General features: G+C 39.4%; 1 protein-coding gene across 3 annotated transcripts in view; it reads right to left on the bottom strand.

The window, feature by feature from the left end:
* Nucleotides 1-13,709, bottom strand: part of VPS45 (vacuolar protein sorting 45 homolog) — a 67,467-nt gene extending 53,758 nt beyond the window's left edge. The window contains exons 1-9 of one of the 3 annotated variants that reach the window (XM_072644686.1): nt 13,471-13,709; nt 11,577-11,711; nt 11,176-11,236; nt 7,080-7,159; nt 4,166-4,234; nt 3,912-4,049; nt 3,268-3,378; nt 841-975; nt 166-279 (exon numbers count right to left, since the gene is read on the bottom strand). In XM_072644686.1, coding sequence (XP_072500787.1) covers nt 166-279; nt 841-975; nt 3,268-3,378; nt 3,912-4,049; nt 4,166-4,234; nt 7,080-7,159; nt 11,176-11,236; nt 11,577-11,711; nt 13,471-13,563 — 936 coding nt within the window. In that variant the 5' untranslated portion in view covers nt 13,564-13,709. The remainder of the gene's footprint in view (nt 1-165; nt 280-840; nt 976-3,267; nt 3,379-3,911; nt 4,050-4,165; nt 4,235-7,079; nt 7,160-11,175; nt 11,237-11,576; nt 11,712-13,470) is intronic. The other 2 variants (XM_072644688.1, XM_072644687.1) reach the window with 2 other exon arrangements.
* Nucleotides 13,710-19,156: the final 5,447 nt, after the last annotated feature.

Genomic DNA, 19,156 nt, shown 5'->3' with positions numbered 1-19,156 from the left:
CTGAAAAAAGAGATCTCAGAAAATAAGTCTCAAAAAAGACAGGCTAAATAGGTGACATAAAAGCTATGCACAAAAAAGGTTCTGGATTATTCCAGCTTATGCCAGAACACTTATAAATTGTAACCATTTCCATAGCAACCCATTAGTCACACATGTTTAATTTACCTTCATATCTGCTATTGATTCTAGTTTTTGTTGTTCTTTCGGCTTCTTTTTTTGGAAGTCTTCCATGAGATTCTTGATGTTGCTGCCAATCTCAGCAAAATTCAGATACATGTTCTGTGTAAAAACAAAGAAGAGACATGGCTTGGTAACACACAGTCTTACTATCCTACAGTTTAAAAATTACACATGACCAAGAATCTCTTATATAGCTGGAAATGAAAGGAAAACAGAATGCTACCATAAATACCCAAATTGGACGTAGGCCAATACCTCTACTATTCTCTCAAAGTGCTACTGGATCATGAGGGGCAATAGCAACATGGTATATAATTATACTGAATTCACATTGCTTAATACAAAATTGATTTTTCACAGCAAGTATTACTTCTCTATTTTACTCAATATTAAGTATGCAGATGCTTATCCAAGAAATACTGCTAAGAGGTCAAAATGAAAAGTTCTAGGTTTCCTCTGGAGATGCACATCACATTCACACACGGATACATATTTGTGCTATGTATATGTATATACACACATAAAATATTTATAAACGTATACAGAGCTGGACTGCAGATAACATCTATTTATCCTTTCATATCAAATCATACCTACTTCTACTAGCCCCCACTCTACCAATCCAACAATACCCTTCTTGTAATTAAAAAAATCACCTACATTAGCATAGAATTCATCATTGTCAGCAGATAAGACCACCTCTCTCAGGTCTTTACTGATCCCTGGTACTCGAGAAAGGTCAATTCGATTGTTGTTTATGCCCAGCAGTTCATGGACCATGGCCTGATATGTCCACTAAATAAAAGTTGCACAACAAGAAAACAGATAACTATGATAAAACAAAGCAATCTTGGATGTTAAAATATTCACTTAAAATATTCACAATTCACTTAGAACCTTAAGTATATGTAACTTGTCTATTCAGTTTAAGTAGTACTAACAATTTGTATTATAATGAACATCAACAGTCATTTAAATTGGTAAAACATTAAAAACTCAAAGCATCTCTATACTTTATATTTTACATTTCTGGAAGAAGGGCAACAAAGATTAGCCTCTCTGATGGAAAATAAATGCAATATCTATCATGAGTTCCTAATCTTTGCCTGCAAATTATGCATCTATTTTTGGTTTCACAGACAGAGCTATACTGGTCTTGCAGATACAAGCTGTACCGTTTCCTGTGAGCTTTTGTGGTTTTCTGCCGCACGATGAGTGTGCTCTTGCAGATCTGTGCGGTGCTATATTTATCCTGGGAACACTAATATTATCAGAAGGAAGCTCGTGAGTGGATCAAAACACTGGCATACTCGGAAGCTTGCCTTCACATCCATTTTCTTTTCTATTTCTGCTCAATTTGAATTGAGAAGAAAACTTAAATGCTTTCAGAAGGTCAATTTATCTAGTAAAATTGGTTAGAATCCCTGCCCCTTTCTGGTGTTATTGCTATTTGTACAGAGCAGATTATTGCCCATGAAAAATACACAAGTTCCTCAGAAAAAGTGTTTGTTCATCACCTCTCCTAGTTATGGATATGTAAGGGAGCACCCAAACTTAGTATCTAAGTCTTTCCTCGAATTTCATATTACATTGTGAGTTCCAATTAGTGTGAATAATGAATTATGTGAAGTGGTTGAATTATTCTAATTTGAACCGTAGATTTCTACTGGGCTTAGGTCAGTGACAACATTTCACATAATTATAACTTTGAACAGTGCAAATTTGAATTCATGTGACCACTTCAGGGGATTCACTATTCCCACTAATCAGGGCCTAGCTACGTATTTCAAATGTAATAAATATAAAAGGCCTGTAGGTTAAATTTTAAATCTTGATCCACTAGAAAGTGCTAATCAGGTATACTTCATTTCAAGCAAAACTAATGCATGAAAATCTAGACTTACCAAAAAATAAATTAGGAGTTGATTAATCATGTGTGCTCAGGGCACTTCTTTTTGAAAGGAATCTTATGGCTAGCTATTCTTTAATAATGCAAAGTGTTTGAATCATTTATAATCATTCGATTTGCACACAATAACTCAATCACATAAATCAATGTGAATTTGCACTACAAATAAGTTTCATTATATATAGCAATGGATTTGTGATTTCATGGAGTGGAAGTTTCCTCCTCAGGTACAAATCACAATTCAACTATGTGCCTTCATCATAGGGGTGCTTATCCAATTTTTTCTGAAAAGACACTAAAACCTTTCCTATATTTCCTTTACTATTTTATGGATGCCAAATGTAACACTCAGGCTGTCCATCTGTTACCTGTCACTCGTCAGAAAATCAGCTCATTTCCTTTTCTTGTGATGATGGCCTTACACCATTTTTTTACAGATTAAATCACAGCTGATGGGATAATTACACCCTCTATGTATCTTTCCATTGCTCACTGGATGACCTGTAATGATGATTGTTTGGAAAATGGTTTTCCATTATTTTTAACTATTCAGCATCACAAAAAGAATAAATATTGGGTTTTTAAAATAAGCTTTTGTAGTAATGAGCAGTATGGAATCACTGAAAATCATGTATAACTTCTGCAATTACAATCCAGCATGACCTTCTCTTTGGATCAGTTTTGGAACCTATTTAATACATGTGTACAGGCGGACTAAGTCAATTGGTTGACATCATAATCTGGTCAATATGTGTTCATGCTGATTTTATTTTTCCTCTCCAGAAAACCAAGCTGATCTCTGTGGAGGGAAACTGGATCTCATTTGGAGACTTCTGGGGCTGGATGCATCAGCACAGTATGTTAAAGAAGAATTTCTATAGAACCCCTCCTTCAAAAGGGTTTTGTGCGAGAAACTCTGTGGCCCAAGAAACAAATTTTACTTTACAGTTACAAATTCTCCCTTGATATTATTGTAGAATAGGAATAAATTGAAAGGTTGTGCCTTTGATATCAACCTAAAAGTGGTGGTAAAACACACAAGAAAAGGATGGTTGAGAATAAGGTGACAAAAAATGGTCCCTACATCTACTCTCTATGTCCAGTATCACATTGTGTTGCCATAAAGGTTAAGGGCTGGAATTCTTCCCTTCTCATATTGCCTACAAGGGCCATGGCACCTGGTTCAGCAGTGGAGTTATGGCGTCATCACAGCGATCCAAAATCAGAAGCAATGGAGGGACTTCAGTTCTTCGGAATTCAAAAAGTTCATACTCTTTAGTTATCACTTGCTGTGGGTGAGACAAAGAAAGTTTGGTCACCAAATGGCTGCAGATGGAGACAATATAAACAGGTAAGGAGTAAATAAAGAGCACAGCTATGTGACTAAATACTGTTTGCACTGGCATAGGCCTTTCATGAAATTATTCATAAGCTCCTTATAAGGTGAATTTAGTAGCATCCTATTCACATGAAATTGGAATGAAAATCTTTGTTTTATAGGTAGTTAAACTGAGATATAAAGGAGTTATATAACTCGTATACTGTCAGTAGAACGAGGGACAGAACCCAAGAATTTTAATTCTCAGCTTTTTAGTTTTAGTCCCTTAACTTGGAATATATTACAATCTAGAGTCTTTTGCTAGTGAGTCTAGGTCATATTTTTAGTGAATACTTGGAAGTGGAACCATTTAAGCCTTCATTCTAAAAGTCTGTTTCTTAAATATGAAAAGGGGTTTGAAAGAATCCCTTCAAAATCATATTCTGATAACAGCTGAAAAGCCTAGAGAAAGGATGATCTGGCACAGTACTGGGCATGGCTCACCTTCACACACTCAGCAAGTCTTTTTGCTGAGTCTGATGAAAGCTGGTAACGTATCATGGGACATTTCTTCAGGGATAACAGAAGAGCTGTCAGTCCTTGGGTTGTCCTAGATAGCTGAGCCGGATCCCAATTTCGACCCTGCAGGTTAAGATGATAAGCCCAAAAAAGTCATTTTCATTCCTTACATGCTCAACATCTAGCTGTAATAATTCTCATCAGGTAAAAATAACTGAAGTATCTGCCCTTTTTCATACCTGGCAACAACCCAAGATATTGAGGGAAAACAAATGTGGATTCACAGCAATGTAATCACCATAAAACTCCTGCAAATAAAGAGCACCAAAATCAGTCTTCACACTGACATATCTTCATCTTGTAGTAACACACACAGTATAACAACAAAATGTTTGCTCAGAGGCAGCAACAGAGATTACATCAATTCAATATACAGTAAGAGTCTGTTTTGTCCAAGACATTACTCTCTGTGCTGACGATACAAAAATAAAACCAACCCAGGAGCTTACATTCTATCCAAATAATGAACTGACCTTCCTCTGGGACAGCAGTTAGTAAGAATAGATGAAGTAGTAAGTGATGTGGCATAACATTGTAGACAGAGTAGGCCATGAAGTCAAGAAGTTTGGTTTCAAGTTCTACCACTGACTACCCAACCATAATGACTACCCGAACATGGACAAATTAACCTCTAGATGGCCCTAAGCACTCTATCAACCAACAAGTACTTTTTGAATGTTTGCCATGCACCAGGCACTGTGCTAGAGGCTGTGATCACAAAGACAAAATCTAAACAGTCTCTGCTCTTAAGGAGTTTTAATTCTATAGGACATTATAATATATACAAAATACACATGAAACGATGGTCAGCTGATAAGCATTTACTAAATGTTTGCTATTTGCCAGGTACAGGGCCAAGTACTGGGAATACAAAAACAAGTGAAAAGTCTTTGCCTTTAAGGAGTTCACAATCTCATGGAGGAGACAAACAAGGCAAAAATGAGGTGCACAGAAGATGTATATAGAACAGACAGAAAGTCAGAGGAAGGCAGTAACAGTTGTGGGGATGAGGAAAGGAGAATCAGGTATCAGAGCTGAGTCTCGAAGGAAATCAGGAAAATTAAGAGGCAGAAGATAGGAAGGTCAGTGTGACTGAACTGAAGAACTAGTTGAGCCAAGGAAAGTATAAGAAGCCCAGAAGGAAAACGAAGGCTCACGTTGTGAGGAATTTTAAATGCCAAACAGAGGAATTATTTGGGAGGAACCAGGGAGCCCATGGAGTGCTCAGTGGAGAATGGACTGGAGTGGGGGTATTCATGGAACTGGAAGATCAATTAAAAGGTTGATGAGATAGTCCACATGAGAGGGGATGGATCTGAATTAGGGTGGTGGCAGTGTGAATGGAGATAAGTAAATATAATCAAAAGATAGAGTAAAGGTAGAAATGACAAGATTTGGCCACAGACTGGATAAATATAGGCTGAATGATAGATAGTGAGCAGTTGAGGCTTTGAACCTGGGTGACTGGGAGGATGAGGGTACTCTCAAAAATAATAAGCAAGTTCAGAAGAGAGGAGGGGAAAGATAATGATTTCTGTTATGAAAAGGTTAAATTTGGAAAGCTTATAAGGATATCCAGTTTGAAATGTCCAAAAGGCAGTTAGTGATGAGGGACTCGGGCTCAGGAGAGAGAATAGGGCTGGATATATAAACTGGAGAATTATTTACATGGAAATGATCATTGAACCTATGGGAGCTTATGAGATAACCAAATGACATAGAATAAAGGCAGAACAGGGCTCAGGAAAGAGCCTCAAGAGATATATACCATTAATAAGCATGACCTGGATGAGGCTCCAGCAAAGTAGACTGGGAAAGAGCAGTCAGACAGATAGGAGGAGACCAGAAGAGAGCAGTGTCATGAAAACTTAGATAGGAAAGCATATTCAGGAGAGAAAGGTGATCAAAAGAATTCAGTGCTGTAGAGAGGTCAAGAAGGATGAGGACTGAGTGAGAAATGGTCCTTGATTTGGTGATTAAGAGAACATTGGTAATTTTGGAGAGAGCACTTCAGTTGAATGATGAGATCAGAAGCCAAATCACAGAGGCTTTAGAAGACAGTGGGGGGAAGGAAGTGGAAGCATCTAGGAGTTTAGTCAAGAAGAGAAGGAGAAGATGATGGCTAGTGGGAATGGGTCAATCAAGTGAAGATTTTAAGAATGGAAGAGACAAGAGTATATCTGTAGACAACATGGAAGGAGTTAGCAGACAGAGAGGGTATGAAGACAAGAGAGCAAGAATGGGGATGATAGGAGGGCAATATGTAAAAAAAGGGGATAGGATCAAGAGTGCATGTAATAGTAGTAGGCATCAGCAGAAAGCTATGAGGCCTGGTAAAGGGTTTTTGTTTAAACCAAACTTTGAAGAACACTACAGATTCTAAGAGACAGAGGTGTAGAGGGAGTAGAGACCATAAGTTTCAGCTAAGTTGCTATTGGTATTAGCAGAGGAGGGTGTATCCGTACCAGAAGTTCTTCACACTGATGAAATCATAGGCTCAGGAGAGAGAGAAAGAGACAGACAGACACACAGACACACACACAGAGGAGTAGTTGTAGCAGTAACAGCAGCAGCTGCAGTAGTAATGTCTTCCATACATTAAGGAAAAGTACAGACTAAACTGAGCAGCAATGTGCCTACATATAAGTGACTTTTTCACTGAACATACTATTTTTAATGAGTGAAAAATAAACAATTAAACAGGCAGTCCAATCGATCAGATAAAAAAAGAACAATGCAATTCAGTGCATCCTTTTGGGGGTAGGGGAGCAATCATTTAAAATAGGTCAATCTCCAGAGTCATTTACTGAATCATTATACTCTTCTGAAAAAAAAAATGCCTTTAAGGTATTTTTCCCAACACACACATATTGTAGACTTATTCAAGGATGCACTACTATCTGGCAAGAAACAGATGTCATGATTCTGTTCTAAAGTGGTGCATTACACAGCATGTATTATCAATGTTTAGGAGCCTCAAGGCTTTGGTCCAGTTATGAGAAGTCTGTCTACCTGTTCATTATCTTGTAATGTATAAGGGGGAAAAGTTCTTTAAGAAACATAAAAGATATGTCAGCGAACCAAGATGTTTACCTGAACCTCAGCCACAACTTCCTGTTCATCAGCCTCAGCCAATGACTTCACATCACTCTTGCTGATCACGTTACTGAAATCTGAAACAGATATATGAGCTTCAGGAGACTAAGAGGAAATCCACTCTGCAGCAATTAGGCAGAAATGAAACTGGCAGTTACTGCTTAATGAATGAACCAGGTTGGATACGCCTATATGCCAAAATCCAAAATCCTAAAATTGGGATTAGGACATGGCCATCTTAGCAGGGAGGCTGTAATTGATGGGAAAATTGATCATGATTAAAATCACAATATAGATTCATTTCCATTTGTTCTTTTAAAAGTTTTGCAATATAGTAAGGTAACAATAGACTTTGGGCTAATAAAATGTTGGGAGTGACTGCCTCACACTAAATTTAATGTTGATAATGTTTGAATAGATATTAACCGATGATGTGCTAAGTACTGAAGAAATAAGCAGGCCTGCTTTTTGCTCCATATACTCATAGTCTAAATCAGACAAACCCACAGTATTGAAATAAGAAGGTGAGAACAGCTCTAAATACAGCAAAACAAATATTAGACTTACAGCCCATATCTGTCTCAACCTAAGCATGAAGAACTCTTCCTAGAGGAAAAAGGGGGAATTTCCTCTCAGGACTCACTCAATTCTTGGCCTCAAGGCAGAGGCTTACTGCCAAGAAGATAAAGCAAATGAAGCAAATGAACGGTTCTATTACACATAGGCTTGTGCGAGAAGTCCAGAGAATCACTGGACAATGTGTGTGAAGCATCAGGGAGGAAAGCATCTACCAAATCCTGTGACCCTGGGCAGCCTAGAACATTATGGGAGGAAAGTCTATAGTGGGTAAGCTTGCTGTCAGTCTTCTGAAGGATGGTTTACTATAAGCAAACAAGATTTTATTTTTAATAACAATGTGCGAGTAAAGCAGTTAAACTATTGGCTGGGGGCCAAATAACTGAAGTCCCTAATGTCTCTAATATTGTTCTGATATCCCAAATTATTAAACTTGAAAACTGGCTGATCAGAACTTTCTAAAGGGTCACATTTCATTCTTCCCCTTTTGAACTTGATCTGCTAGATTCCTTTTCTCCAACTGTACAGATCAACCATGACACCTAGAGGCGAGAAGATGTAATTCAATTCAACTTTATCAAGAGCCTACTATGTAAAAGGCTGGGAGTATAAAGACAACCACCTGCTTTCAGGGAGCTAATTCTACTTGGGAAGCGGGGGAATATAACAAGTACACAGAAAATTTAATGAAAAATAATTGGAGAAGAAATCTAGCTCTAATAGTGGGGGAAGAGAGGGGAGGCTTTGTGTAGGTATCACCTGAGTTAAAGATGAAGGAAGATAAGGATCCTAAGGGCAAAGGGTGAGGAAGGCAGGCATTTCCGGGGGAGCACGCAAAGGCGTGGAGATGGGAAATGGACTGCTAAGTCAGAAGAACAACAAACAGAGCAGTTAGGCTGATCCATAGAGCCGCTGAAGGGAGTCACATAATCATAATATATGTATGGAAAGGGAGGTCAGACTGTAAAGGAGTCTTTAAAAAAAGATTTATTGATGCCTTTTATTTCTCATACAATCATTTCCTGATAGCTGCAGTCCAAGGCTAACATTGGAACCTCTCATATAACTAAACCAAACATGACAACTGTGTCTGATTACACACACAGACAGAACTAACCACCTCTCAGAAGAGAGAAGGGCAATATGTTCTATCGTCTGTCCTACTGGACTGTTTGGTCATTGTAATCATTCAGCCCTACTACCTTTTGGCCTTATTTCTGCTTACATTACTTCAGAACTGTGTATACTGCTATGTTGTTTTGGTTTTTTTTAATCTGCCTCAGTTGTTCTAGTTTACATAAATGTCAGACTGAGGAGTCTGAATGTCTTTAAACTAGAGACAATAGGGAGACACTGAAGATTTTTGAGTGGCCAGCCCTACAATTTGGAAATATGAACTTGTCAGCTCTGTGGCAGACGTATTACAGAAAATGAGAGACTGGAAGCAAGTAGACCAATTCAGGTTGTTTTAGTGGTCCAGATAAGGGGTGACCAGGTCCTGAACTATATTAGTGTTTTGTTAGGAGAAGTGGATAGATTTTGGAAGGATGCGTTCTGCAAGGCTTGGTAACTGATTTGATATGAGGGGTAAGGGAACTGACAAGAATGACTCCAAGGCTGTGAACCTTGGGGTCTACAAGGATAGAAGCATCCTCAAAAGAAACAGAAGTATTTGGAGGAAGCTTGAATAAGAAGAAAAGAGAATAAGTTACATGATTTTTGGATACTGAGTTTGAGAGACCAATGAGTTGGTTGATGGAACTGAAGTTTAAAAAAAAAAAAGGTGAGGGACTAGATATCTAGATTTGAAAATTATCTTGAGAGAGATCTCAATTAAACCCTTGGGTGCTGACAAGCTCATTAAATGAGAGGGGAGTGCAGAGGACCTAGGATATTCCTTTAGGACATGCACATGCTTAGGGAATGGGAGATGAATGGTGATTGAACATAGGAGGCTGAGGACTAGTAAGACAGAAGGAAAAGACCCAGGAGAGAAAAGTGTTTTGGAAACCAAGAGAACAGAGAGTATAGGGAGAAGGGTTGACCAACAGTGTCAAAAGCTGCAGAGAGGTCAAATAGGATTGGGAATAAGAAAAAGCCATCAGATTTGGCAGCTTTGGGATCATTAGCAATCTTGAAAAGAGCTGTTTGGCTGAGTGGTGGTGTTGGAAGTTATAATGCAAATAGGTGAGGAGTGAAGGAGAAGTAAGCAGAAACAAACAATAAGAGTAGAACACCATTTCCTTGCTTAGCTTTGAAAGGAAGAAAAATGACAAGAGGATAACTGGCTTTGGCAGGGTCAAATGGAAGTTTATGGATAGGGAGATACAGGTGTTTGATAGGAACAGGTAAGGATCCTGTGGACAAGGAGAGGTTGAAGATGGAAAAGAAAATGCCTGAGAGGGCAAGTTTCCAGAGGAGGTGGGAAAGGGTAGGCTCAAGGGCCCAAGTGGAGGAGAAGGGCCTCTTCTTCCTCAGAAACTTGCACTGAGAACCAGAAACAAGAGCTCATGGAGCTTCCAAACTCCCCAAAGAAATGAAAAATACGTCACAATGTACTTTGTTTTGCAGTAATCGTACCTCAGATAAATCTTAATGACTATGATTATCTCCACTCCAGGAAGTCCTCTGCAGACAGAAGAATCCATATAAATCCTATGTGACATTTCTGACTTAGATCCAAACTGAAGAATTGTTCAATGTTGGGCTCTTATGATATGTGTGATGATAAATTCACAATTCCAGCTCACAGAGAGAAAAAATAGGGGAACAGGAATTGGTTTTAGCCTAGTGGGCAAAGTCATTCAACATGGACTTTTATTACTATGATGTTTATCAATACCAAACAACAACTCACCCAAAATCTTTTATTTATTTAGATGTTTTGGACTTGAAGCTAGAGGTACAAAAACCAGAAAAGGCCTTATGTAGGAGGTAGAATGTGGGATGAGCTCTGAAGGAAATTAACGAAACCAGATATCCAAACAACTCTACCCTGTAGACTTAACCTTGTATTCCACCCAGGGGCCTAGCACAGTACCTGCCATATGGGCTATTAACAAATGTTTGTTGAATGGAGCAAAAGGGCAAAGCAGGATATGAAAACATCTGCCCTATATTTCACTGCACTTTTTCCACTTCTTTCACAATAAGGAAGGGACACCTGTGCCTTAGTTTATAAAAGCATAATAAAGATACCTTTTTGATCAGAGACATAAAATGTGACCATTTGCATATTTTGAAATTTGAAAATGCCTCAAAAAGCAAAGAAAAACTTATTTTTGATATTATAATTTCTTAAATGTCAATAACTTATAGTAATTATAGTCAGCTCTCTATATTAGGACAACAGTTACCTGAACTTTCAATACTTGAATATAAGACAATAAAAAAGAGAAAATCAAATATAATGATTTGTTGTGATAATCCCTTAAACTATACTATGACAAGCTATGTTTAACAAAAAAATTTAACTTGCACAGAACTAAACATACCCAAAAGAAAATCATATACTTACAAATAAAATACACGCTATATTTCGGTCTTCGGAGCTCCTGGATTAGGTAATCCACATTTTCCTTTTCAAAAAAACAATGTTAGGGTAAAGACTTCAGTAAATAAATAATAGTAATGACAATCCATTAATTGACTCATTCAATTATTCATGAAGTGTTTTCTGCGTGCCTAGGGTGATATTAGGTGCAATGAGAGATAAGAAGCAGGTTTTGTAACATGGGAAGATATGGTTTTTTTTTAAAGGTCAAGGTTTTAGATGCTAGAGGACAGAATGATGAGAGCACACGTCAAATAGTAACAATCCAAATTTATTTTGACTCATATTCATATTCTCTCTACTGTGTTCAGACCTGAATATAAAAATCCGCATAAGCCTGGACATAAGGTCAGTGTACATAGTACCTTTGTAGGTCGAAGGAAACAGATGGCTTTCAGGTGTTTCATGGTCTCTCGATTCAGAGAATCAATCCGTTCAAAAAGGTACACTTCCTTCTGAAGAATCTCTGATTGTGTGTACACCATACTCACTATACCTGTCTAGACATAAAAAGAATCAACCAATCAATCAACCAAAGATGACACTGTTCCAAAAGGACAAACGCCAATTTTACTACAGAATCATTTCTAATCTCTCTTCATTACTACTTAATTGGGTACTTTACATGCTACCAAATTTAATCAACTGACAAGCATTTATTAAGCACTAACTTTGTGCCAGGGAACTACGTTATGGTTTAAGACAGAAATGAGAAGTCCCTGTGCTCAAGGAGGTTACATTTTAATTGGAGTAGACAAACTATACATACATACAAAACATACATAGGATAACAATGCCAACATTTTTTGAGTGCTAGCGGGCTTTTGGAAGAGGTATGGAGAGCATAATATTAGACTAGAAAAACATGGTCTCTGTCTACATTTCTTTACACTTGAATTTCAAACAGACTTTTCGTCACAGTAACAATAGGTGAAAGTATATATTAGTTCAAAGATTACCACCTCCAAAAAAAGCACTTAACATACATTATTATCTAATTTACTCCTCAAGAAAAACCCTATGAGGTTTAATACTTTTTTCATTTTACAAATGAGGAAGTTGAGAGTCAGGGAGGTTAAATGACTTGTCCCTTGTTACATTGTTAGTGTTAGTCCAACAAAGCTTCTCCAGACTCAAATCCAATGCTCATTTTGAAGTATTACATATCTCAAGTAGAAAAGACAAGTTTAATATGCACTTTAAAAGCATGAGAGAAAGGGGCAATAACCAGTAATTTCAAAGTAATCCCCTAACGCTACAATCAGAAAAGAAAAGTCTGAATAAAAATTAAAGAACCATCCTTTCTCATCATTCATCTATGCCATCTGCCTTGTCCATTTTCAGTACCTAGCTCACCTGACTGTGGGGAAGTGAATCCTCTCAGTTTTGGAACTCTCTTCCTGGAGCTGAGCCATATTGATAGGAGACTGTGACAAATCAACTGTATTTCCTATAACTTAATGGTCCTTTACATTTCCTCCCTGCCCCTTTTCCAAGTCTGCCTGGGACACAATACTCAATTCAAGAGTTCTATTCCTTCCCAAAAGCTCGTACCAATTGCCTCCCCTGTGGATTCTAGCTCCCTTCCTTGTGTGGCCACCACACTTCTGGAGAGAGACAGGACACCTTGTCTCTAAACACTTAAAATGTGGCTCCTCCGCAGCTCTCCGCGCACAGTAGGAAGTTCATCAATACTTTTGAATTCATTCTTCAGTTACTAAGCACGCCTGTTAGGGCTGTAAACAGGCTTCTGAGTAAGAGTTTCCTGGTCTCCTCAAACTGCTTAGTCGACAGGAAGAGGAGAGAGTCCTCATAGAATTCCAGCCTTTCCTGATCGCCTCTTTGATTACCTCCAATTGATGTGTACAAACATACAGGGTAAACGGGAGGTAATCCGGTATACACGCGCCTAACAACGTATGCATTCGAGTATGATAAACGTGTACATACACAGACACACACATACACTGCAGGTAATCCGCGGTATACGTCTATATAATTCTGGGTACACCGTTCGTACCTCAGTGTTTTCATTAGCCCGTAGTAAGTTCCTTGAGGGCAGGGGCTGTTTTTTATACTTCTCCCTCTTCGTGGCATTTCCGCACACTTTACGTGGCTGCCACATCAAAGGCGGTTACGGATGCTTACTGTACACACTGGAGGAAATAAATACTAAATCTCCACGTCGGGGAAAGCTCAGCTCGGGGAGGACCGCGGAGGAAGAGAGGGGGCGGGCTGCGGAACCCAAACCGAACTCACCGTCTCCTTATCCATGAGAAGGACTTTCATGCTGGGCCCACTGTCCTCTATCATTTTGGAAATGTACTGCTTCACGGCAAAAACCACGTTCATGTTGGCAAAAGGGAGATTTTCTCACAGTAGCTGTCTCCCCAACCCTCTAAGAGAAGCAAAGAGCCGGTCTGTTTATTTGGCAGGGCCGCCTTCCTCCACAGTCAGAGCGTTCGCTTCCGGGCGTGGAATAGGAAGCGAGGACTTCTGGGAGTTGTAGTCCTACGCCAGGCGCTGACAGGCCGCGACCGTGCGTGCGGCGCAACCCGCTGGACCACGTGGTCTCCAGAAGCCAATACGTTTTCGTGATCCGTTTTAAGGCCTTTTCTCATTCATTCTTTTGTCTGCGCTTCTTTGCTCTTCCCGAAGCCGGCGTTGGGGGGTGGTGCTGGCCGCCTGCTTTGTTTAGGAGGGACTTTAGACATAACCGCCAGTCAGCCAGGTGGCAAAGTGGATAGAATACCGCGCCTGGAGTCGTAAAGACTCCTCTTCCTGATTTCAAATTCGGCCTCTAACACTAGCTATGTGACCCTGGGCAAGTCACTTAACCCTGTTTGCCTTAGTTTCCACATCTGCAAAATGAGCTGAAGAAAATAATGGCAAACCCCTCCAGTATCTCTGCCAAACAAACCCCAAATGGGGTCCCGGAGAGTCGGGCACGACTGAACAAGACAGGCCGTGGGTCCCGAAGCCACAGTTGAGGTTGGGAGGTGGGTAGGGGTAGGGATGGCAAATGAGATTTTCCAGTGAGCGCGACCCTGCGCTGCTCCCCGTTCCAAGGGAGGATGTTGCTAATAAAAGCGCAAAGGGCGTTTCTAAGAAGGGGAGGCAGCAGCAGCAGCCAGCGCGAGGGAGCTTCGGGTGCCGCCTCTGCCCCTTGGGCACAGTTACTGCGTTTTAGGGCCTGATTTCTTCATCTGACAAAGGACAGGACTGACTTTAAAGCTCCAGGTTCTCAGCGTCGTTATTGGATGCATCTGTTTAAAGAGACCCCGGAGGAGTCGCTTTCTGAAAGAATTGTGGACTGCCGAGAAGGGACCTCATCGCAGAGACTGGAGCTATAGACTTACATAAGCAGAGGTCCAAAGCGCGAACTGCCGAAAGGCTCGCGTGGGGTATGCTGCCTTTAAGAAGCCAGTGGACTCGGGAGCGGGGATGGGACCTAAGCTGCACCGAGGGGGCGGGGTTTTCCTCCTGAAGGCGGGGCTAGGACGCGAGTTTACTGGGGGCGGAGCCAGGATCAGGGTTCTTTGACTACGGGCGAGGCGGAGACCCTAGCAACCAGACCCAGAGCGAGGCTGGGAATCGGATTACGAAACGTGTAGGCGGGGTTGGTGAGCGCGCTCTCTCTGGGGGCGGGGCTGAGGGGGCCCGACTAGAGCATTCGGGGGCGGGGCTCGAGTGCGAGCTCCTCCACTGGGGGCGGGGCTGAGTCAGTCCCCAGCCCTCCGGAGGGGCCTTTGCGCGCGGGATAAATTAGAGGGTGGGGAGCCCAGCGGCCTGACCGAGACCCCCTGAGCTTGGGCGTAGAAGGGCCGCGCGAGCCCGCGAGGCGTCTCCCTGCCTTGAGCGGAGCGGGGCCACGCGCTGCCTTCGCCCAGCTGCAGAGGCCGGTTAGGATTTGAATTCCGCACCCCGCATCCCCAACGGCAGTCGGGCTGAGGGGAGACTGGAGGAACCTACGTCCCGTATGCGCTGGAAGGAAAGGGAGTTTACCGGGTCCGAAATGGGCGGGGGTACTCCGCAGACCGGGAGGGCGAGAAGGGATTATTATTATTATTTTTTTTTTTTGCTCCCAGAACCAAAGGGGAACTATCACGTATTTTGAATTATTTATTAACAGGGAAACTTTGCAATGGAAACAAATGTTGTAGTGCCCAGAGCTAAATGTGTGCATTTCTGTTTGTACCTCCAGGTCTCCTCTTCACCATGCCATTTCTTGAAAAAGAGGGTAAATGTTTCTCCTTGCTGCATTTGTTTAAGATGAGGTGTGAAATCAAACACGGGCGGAAAAAACCCAATCCTTCCCGTGCAATTAAGTGGTTTTATAGAGAGAGTATTTTGTGACCCAGACACTCGTCGAAATATGTCAAGTGGAGAAGTGAACACGTGGCAGATGTAGCAGTTAATGTTAACTTAAGCCAATTCCATTCCTTAGGTTACAAGGCTTTACCATATTTAAGATTGTTCAGATTGTAAATTCTTTCACTGAAACTTGTATTACCATCCATTAAACTGTTAGGAACATACTTCAGGGAAATCAGAAACCCTTTAAGAATATCGGAAAATGGATACAACTCAAAAGCATGCAGTTATTAGCAGCTTTATTCTTGTTTGATTCTTCTCGGTTGTTCATCAAAAACAAAACAAAATTTTGTTTTCTGAGATATCTTAGATTAAGAAAAATCCATAGTGAGATGTGTAAATGACAATATTAGACTAAAAAAATCTAATTGGGAAAGGACTGATCATAGTAGATTAAAATGTGTTTAATATCAAATATTCATGTATTATAGAAAACAGTGAACCTATGTTGATGAAAAATGAAACACGCCTGCAAATCTTGTAAGTTAAGACTGACCACCTCTAGTGCTAGATTTTTTTCTTCTGGGAAATTTATCCTACACTATCATACATAAAGTTATTCTGATTTTTTTTTAATTTGTAGAAAGAACAAGGAGCAGAGAAAGAGACTTGTTCATGAAATTTGTACTTTTTTAGATAGCAGCCAGTCTGTAAGTAATAAAGTGCCCTGATAATTGTCATTCAGTCAAGTTATAAAGTTTTGTGGTGGAGTGGGGGGGAAATGCCCGTTTTCCATCTCCTACAATGAAATGACCATTGACCTCAGTGACAATTTTAACATTATAGGGGGTCACCCATTGCATCCTGGGCCATCTCCAGGCATCCTGATGAGTATCTGGTCACTAGATCCCGATGACTCTGGAGGAGAAAGTGAGGCTGGTGACCTTGCACAGCCCTCCCTCCCTCAAATCAAAGTCAATTGCAAGTCATGTCATCATCTCCCTCATGTCATGGTCCTCTTCGAGAACAAAGGATAAACACAACGTGATAGGCATATACTAGTACATAGGCCTTAAATGTTGTAATGGAAATTATAAATAATTATTCAAGTTCAGAGGATGCTATCATGTCCCCCAACTTTGTCAGCTTTCCTGAAGGAAATGTATAATTCATTAAAAAATATCTTTTATTAAAAATTTTAAAAAATATCAACACTTCCTCAAATAGGACTGAAATTGATGATAAAGTTAGAGTAGAGGGAGGGAAAAGGAGGGGAATAAGCGTTTATATCACGCCTACTATATACTAGGCACTGTGCTAAGCATTTTTGACAAATATTACTTCATTTGAGTATCCCAGTAACTAAGAGGTAGATACTGTTATCCTCATTTTACTTTTGAAGAAGCAGAGAGTTTGTGACTTGTGATTCATTCAAAGTAAACTCAGTTTACTTTTACTTAGTTGTAAATATGATACAGTTGCTTCATCTTGCCTTTAGAATTGATTGTTTCTTTTCAAAGTAAATTAATAGTTATAACTAAATTTTGGAATAATTTAGGTAATATTTTTAGACAGTTGAAATAGTGTTAGTTTACATTTATGTATCATTCTGTCAGTAATAAAAGTTTCCAATATAGTTATATGGAAAATTTTTTTTCATTAGGTCCAAGAAATTGATGCTTTAAGGACAGAAAACAGGAAATTAAAAAATGCGGTATTTATATTTGTATATTTTCTTTAGACTTGTAAATATCATGCATGTAAATGAATGTTAGAGCATGATTACTTGAAAATTTTTCATTTTTTCCATAGTATATACCTTTTTTACAGGATTTAATTACCCATTTTGTATTTATTTAAAATCATCTTTCTTTTCATTAGAACTCAAGACTTCGATATAAGACAAAGGGTATGTAATCTGAAATGAGTTATATATTTCTCATTGGAATTAAATATTATAGTAATTTCTTGATTACTTAACTATTGATTGACTACTTTATGGATTCTACCAGCTCTGCTTCTGTTTAAATCTTTCCTTAAAGAACCAACCTGTATAGTAGTAGAGCAAAAGTGAAACTTATGCCAGCCAGTTTTCTCCTTGTGAACAACTCTAGAAAAATAATCGGAGTAGGAATTACATAAATCAACGTATAAATCTTTCAGAGCTATGAATTTTGTGCCAATTTTGGTCCCTATTAACAGGAAGTATTGAGAGGTGACTACTTTTAGTATGATATAGTTTCTAAATATCTCTTTAGTCACTATAATTACTTCATCTTACATCAATTTATATTTGTGGTCTTTTGAAATGAATGGAGAGTATGATTTTCCTTGTCTTAGTGTTTGAAGTGGGTACAATTTTGAAAAGATAGATGTATTCCAGAAGAATGTTTTCCAAAGTGATTTTTGAAAGCTAATTCACTATGAGAAGAAACAGGAAGGCTTTGACTATGTCTTCTATTTATTAATGACATCTACAGAAGATTCAGTGAAAGAATTTACTGCTTGAGGGGCACTTTCATAGATAGGACTTGGCACTGGGAATCATACCATTCAGTACAATAAATCAGATTAATCAACGAGCATCCATTAAATGCCTACTAAGTACTAGATGCAGTGGACACAAAGACCCCAAAATGAAACAATCCTTACTACCAAGGAAGTGAGATCTATTGTCGAAGACATAGAATAAATGTGTATAGATTAAATACAAAATAAATATAAAGTTGAATTAAAAATTAGGAAGGAGACTTCTTCGCGTTTGGACTCAGAGAAGGCTTTGTGAACAAAGTAGTAACTGAGCTATGTCATGAAAGGAAAGAGATTTTCTGAGGCAGAGATAAGAGGGGAAGGTATTCAAGGCACAGGGGTTGATGCAAAGACATGGAAATGAGACATCAAGTGTATGTAGTAAAGATGAGGCCAATTTGGTAAATCACGGAGTGCCAGAAGGGAAGTTTTATATAAAGCGCTACAAGGCAACCAAATTGTCCATCTTTATGCTTCTCACACTTGATTTCCCATCTCCATGCCTTTTTGAACTGGCCAACTCCCATGCCTATAATATACTGTCTTTGTGCTTCAAATAATCCTCTTTCAGTACATTGCTTGTGTGTGTGTGTGTGTGTGTGTGTGTGTGTGTGTGTGTGTGTGTAAGAGCCAAACAGAGGAATTTATATTTGATTCTAGAGGTTTAAGGGAGCCATTGGAGGTTACTGAGTAGGAGTAGGTGACATTCTCAGATTTCTTCTGGAAAAAAACAACAACACTTCATTAGGTGTGAAGATGGATTGGAATGGAGAGACACTTGAGGCGGAACAATTGCAATAGGCCAAGCAAGAGATAAGTGCCTGAACTACGGTGGTGACTGTGTGTATAAAGAGAAGGGGTTAGATACAAGAGATGTAGTGTAGGCCAAGAAGGAGCAACTGATTGGATATGAGGAGTGAATGAGAATAAGGAATTAAGGTTAATGCCGAGATTACAAACCTTAGAGACTAAAAAAATGTCAGTACCTTTGACAAAAAATAGTTAAGTTTCAAAGATGGGTAGGTTTTGGGGAAGAGATAATAAATTTGGTTTTGGCCATTGAGTTGAGTTTGAAATATCTGTGACATATCCACTTTGAAAT

The sequence above is a fragment of the Notamacropus eugenii genome, chromosome 2 (genome assembly GCF_028372415.1).
Source record: "Notamacropus eugenii isolate mMacEug1 chromosome 2, mMacEug1.pri_v2, whole genome shotgun sequence".
Lineage (NCBI taxonomy): Eukaryota > Metazoa > Chordata > Mammalia > Diprotodontia > Macropodidae > Notamacropus > Notamacropus eugenii.
The sequence above is the reverse complement of the archived record's forward strand: the minus strand, read 5'-3'. Positions and strand labels throughout refer to the sequence as shown.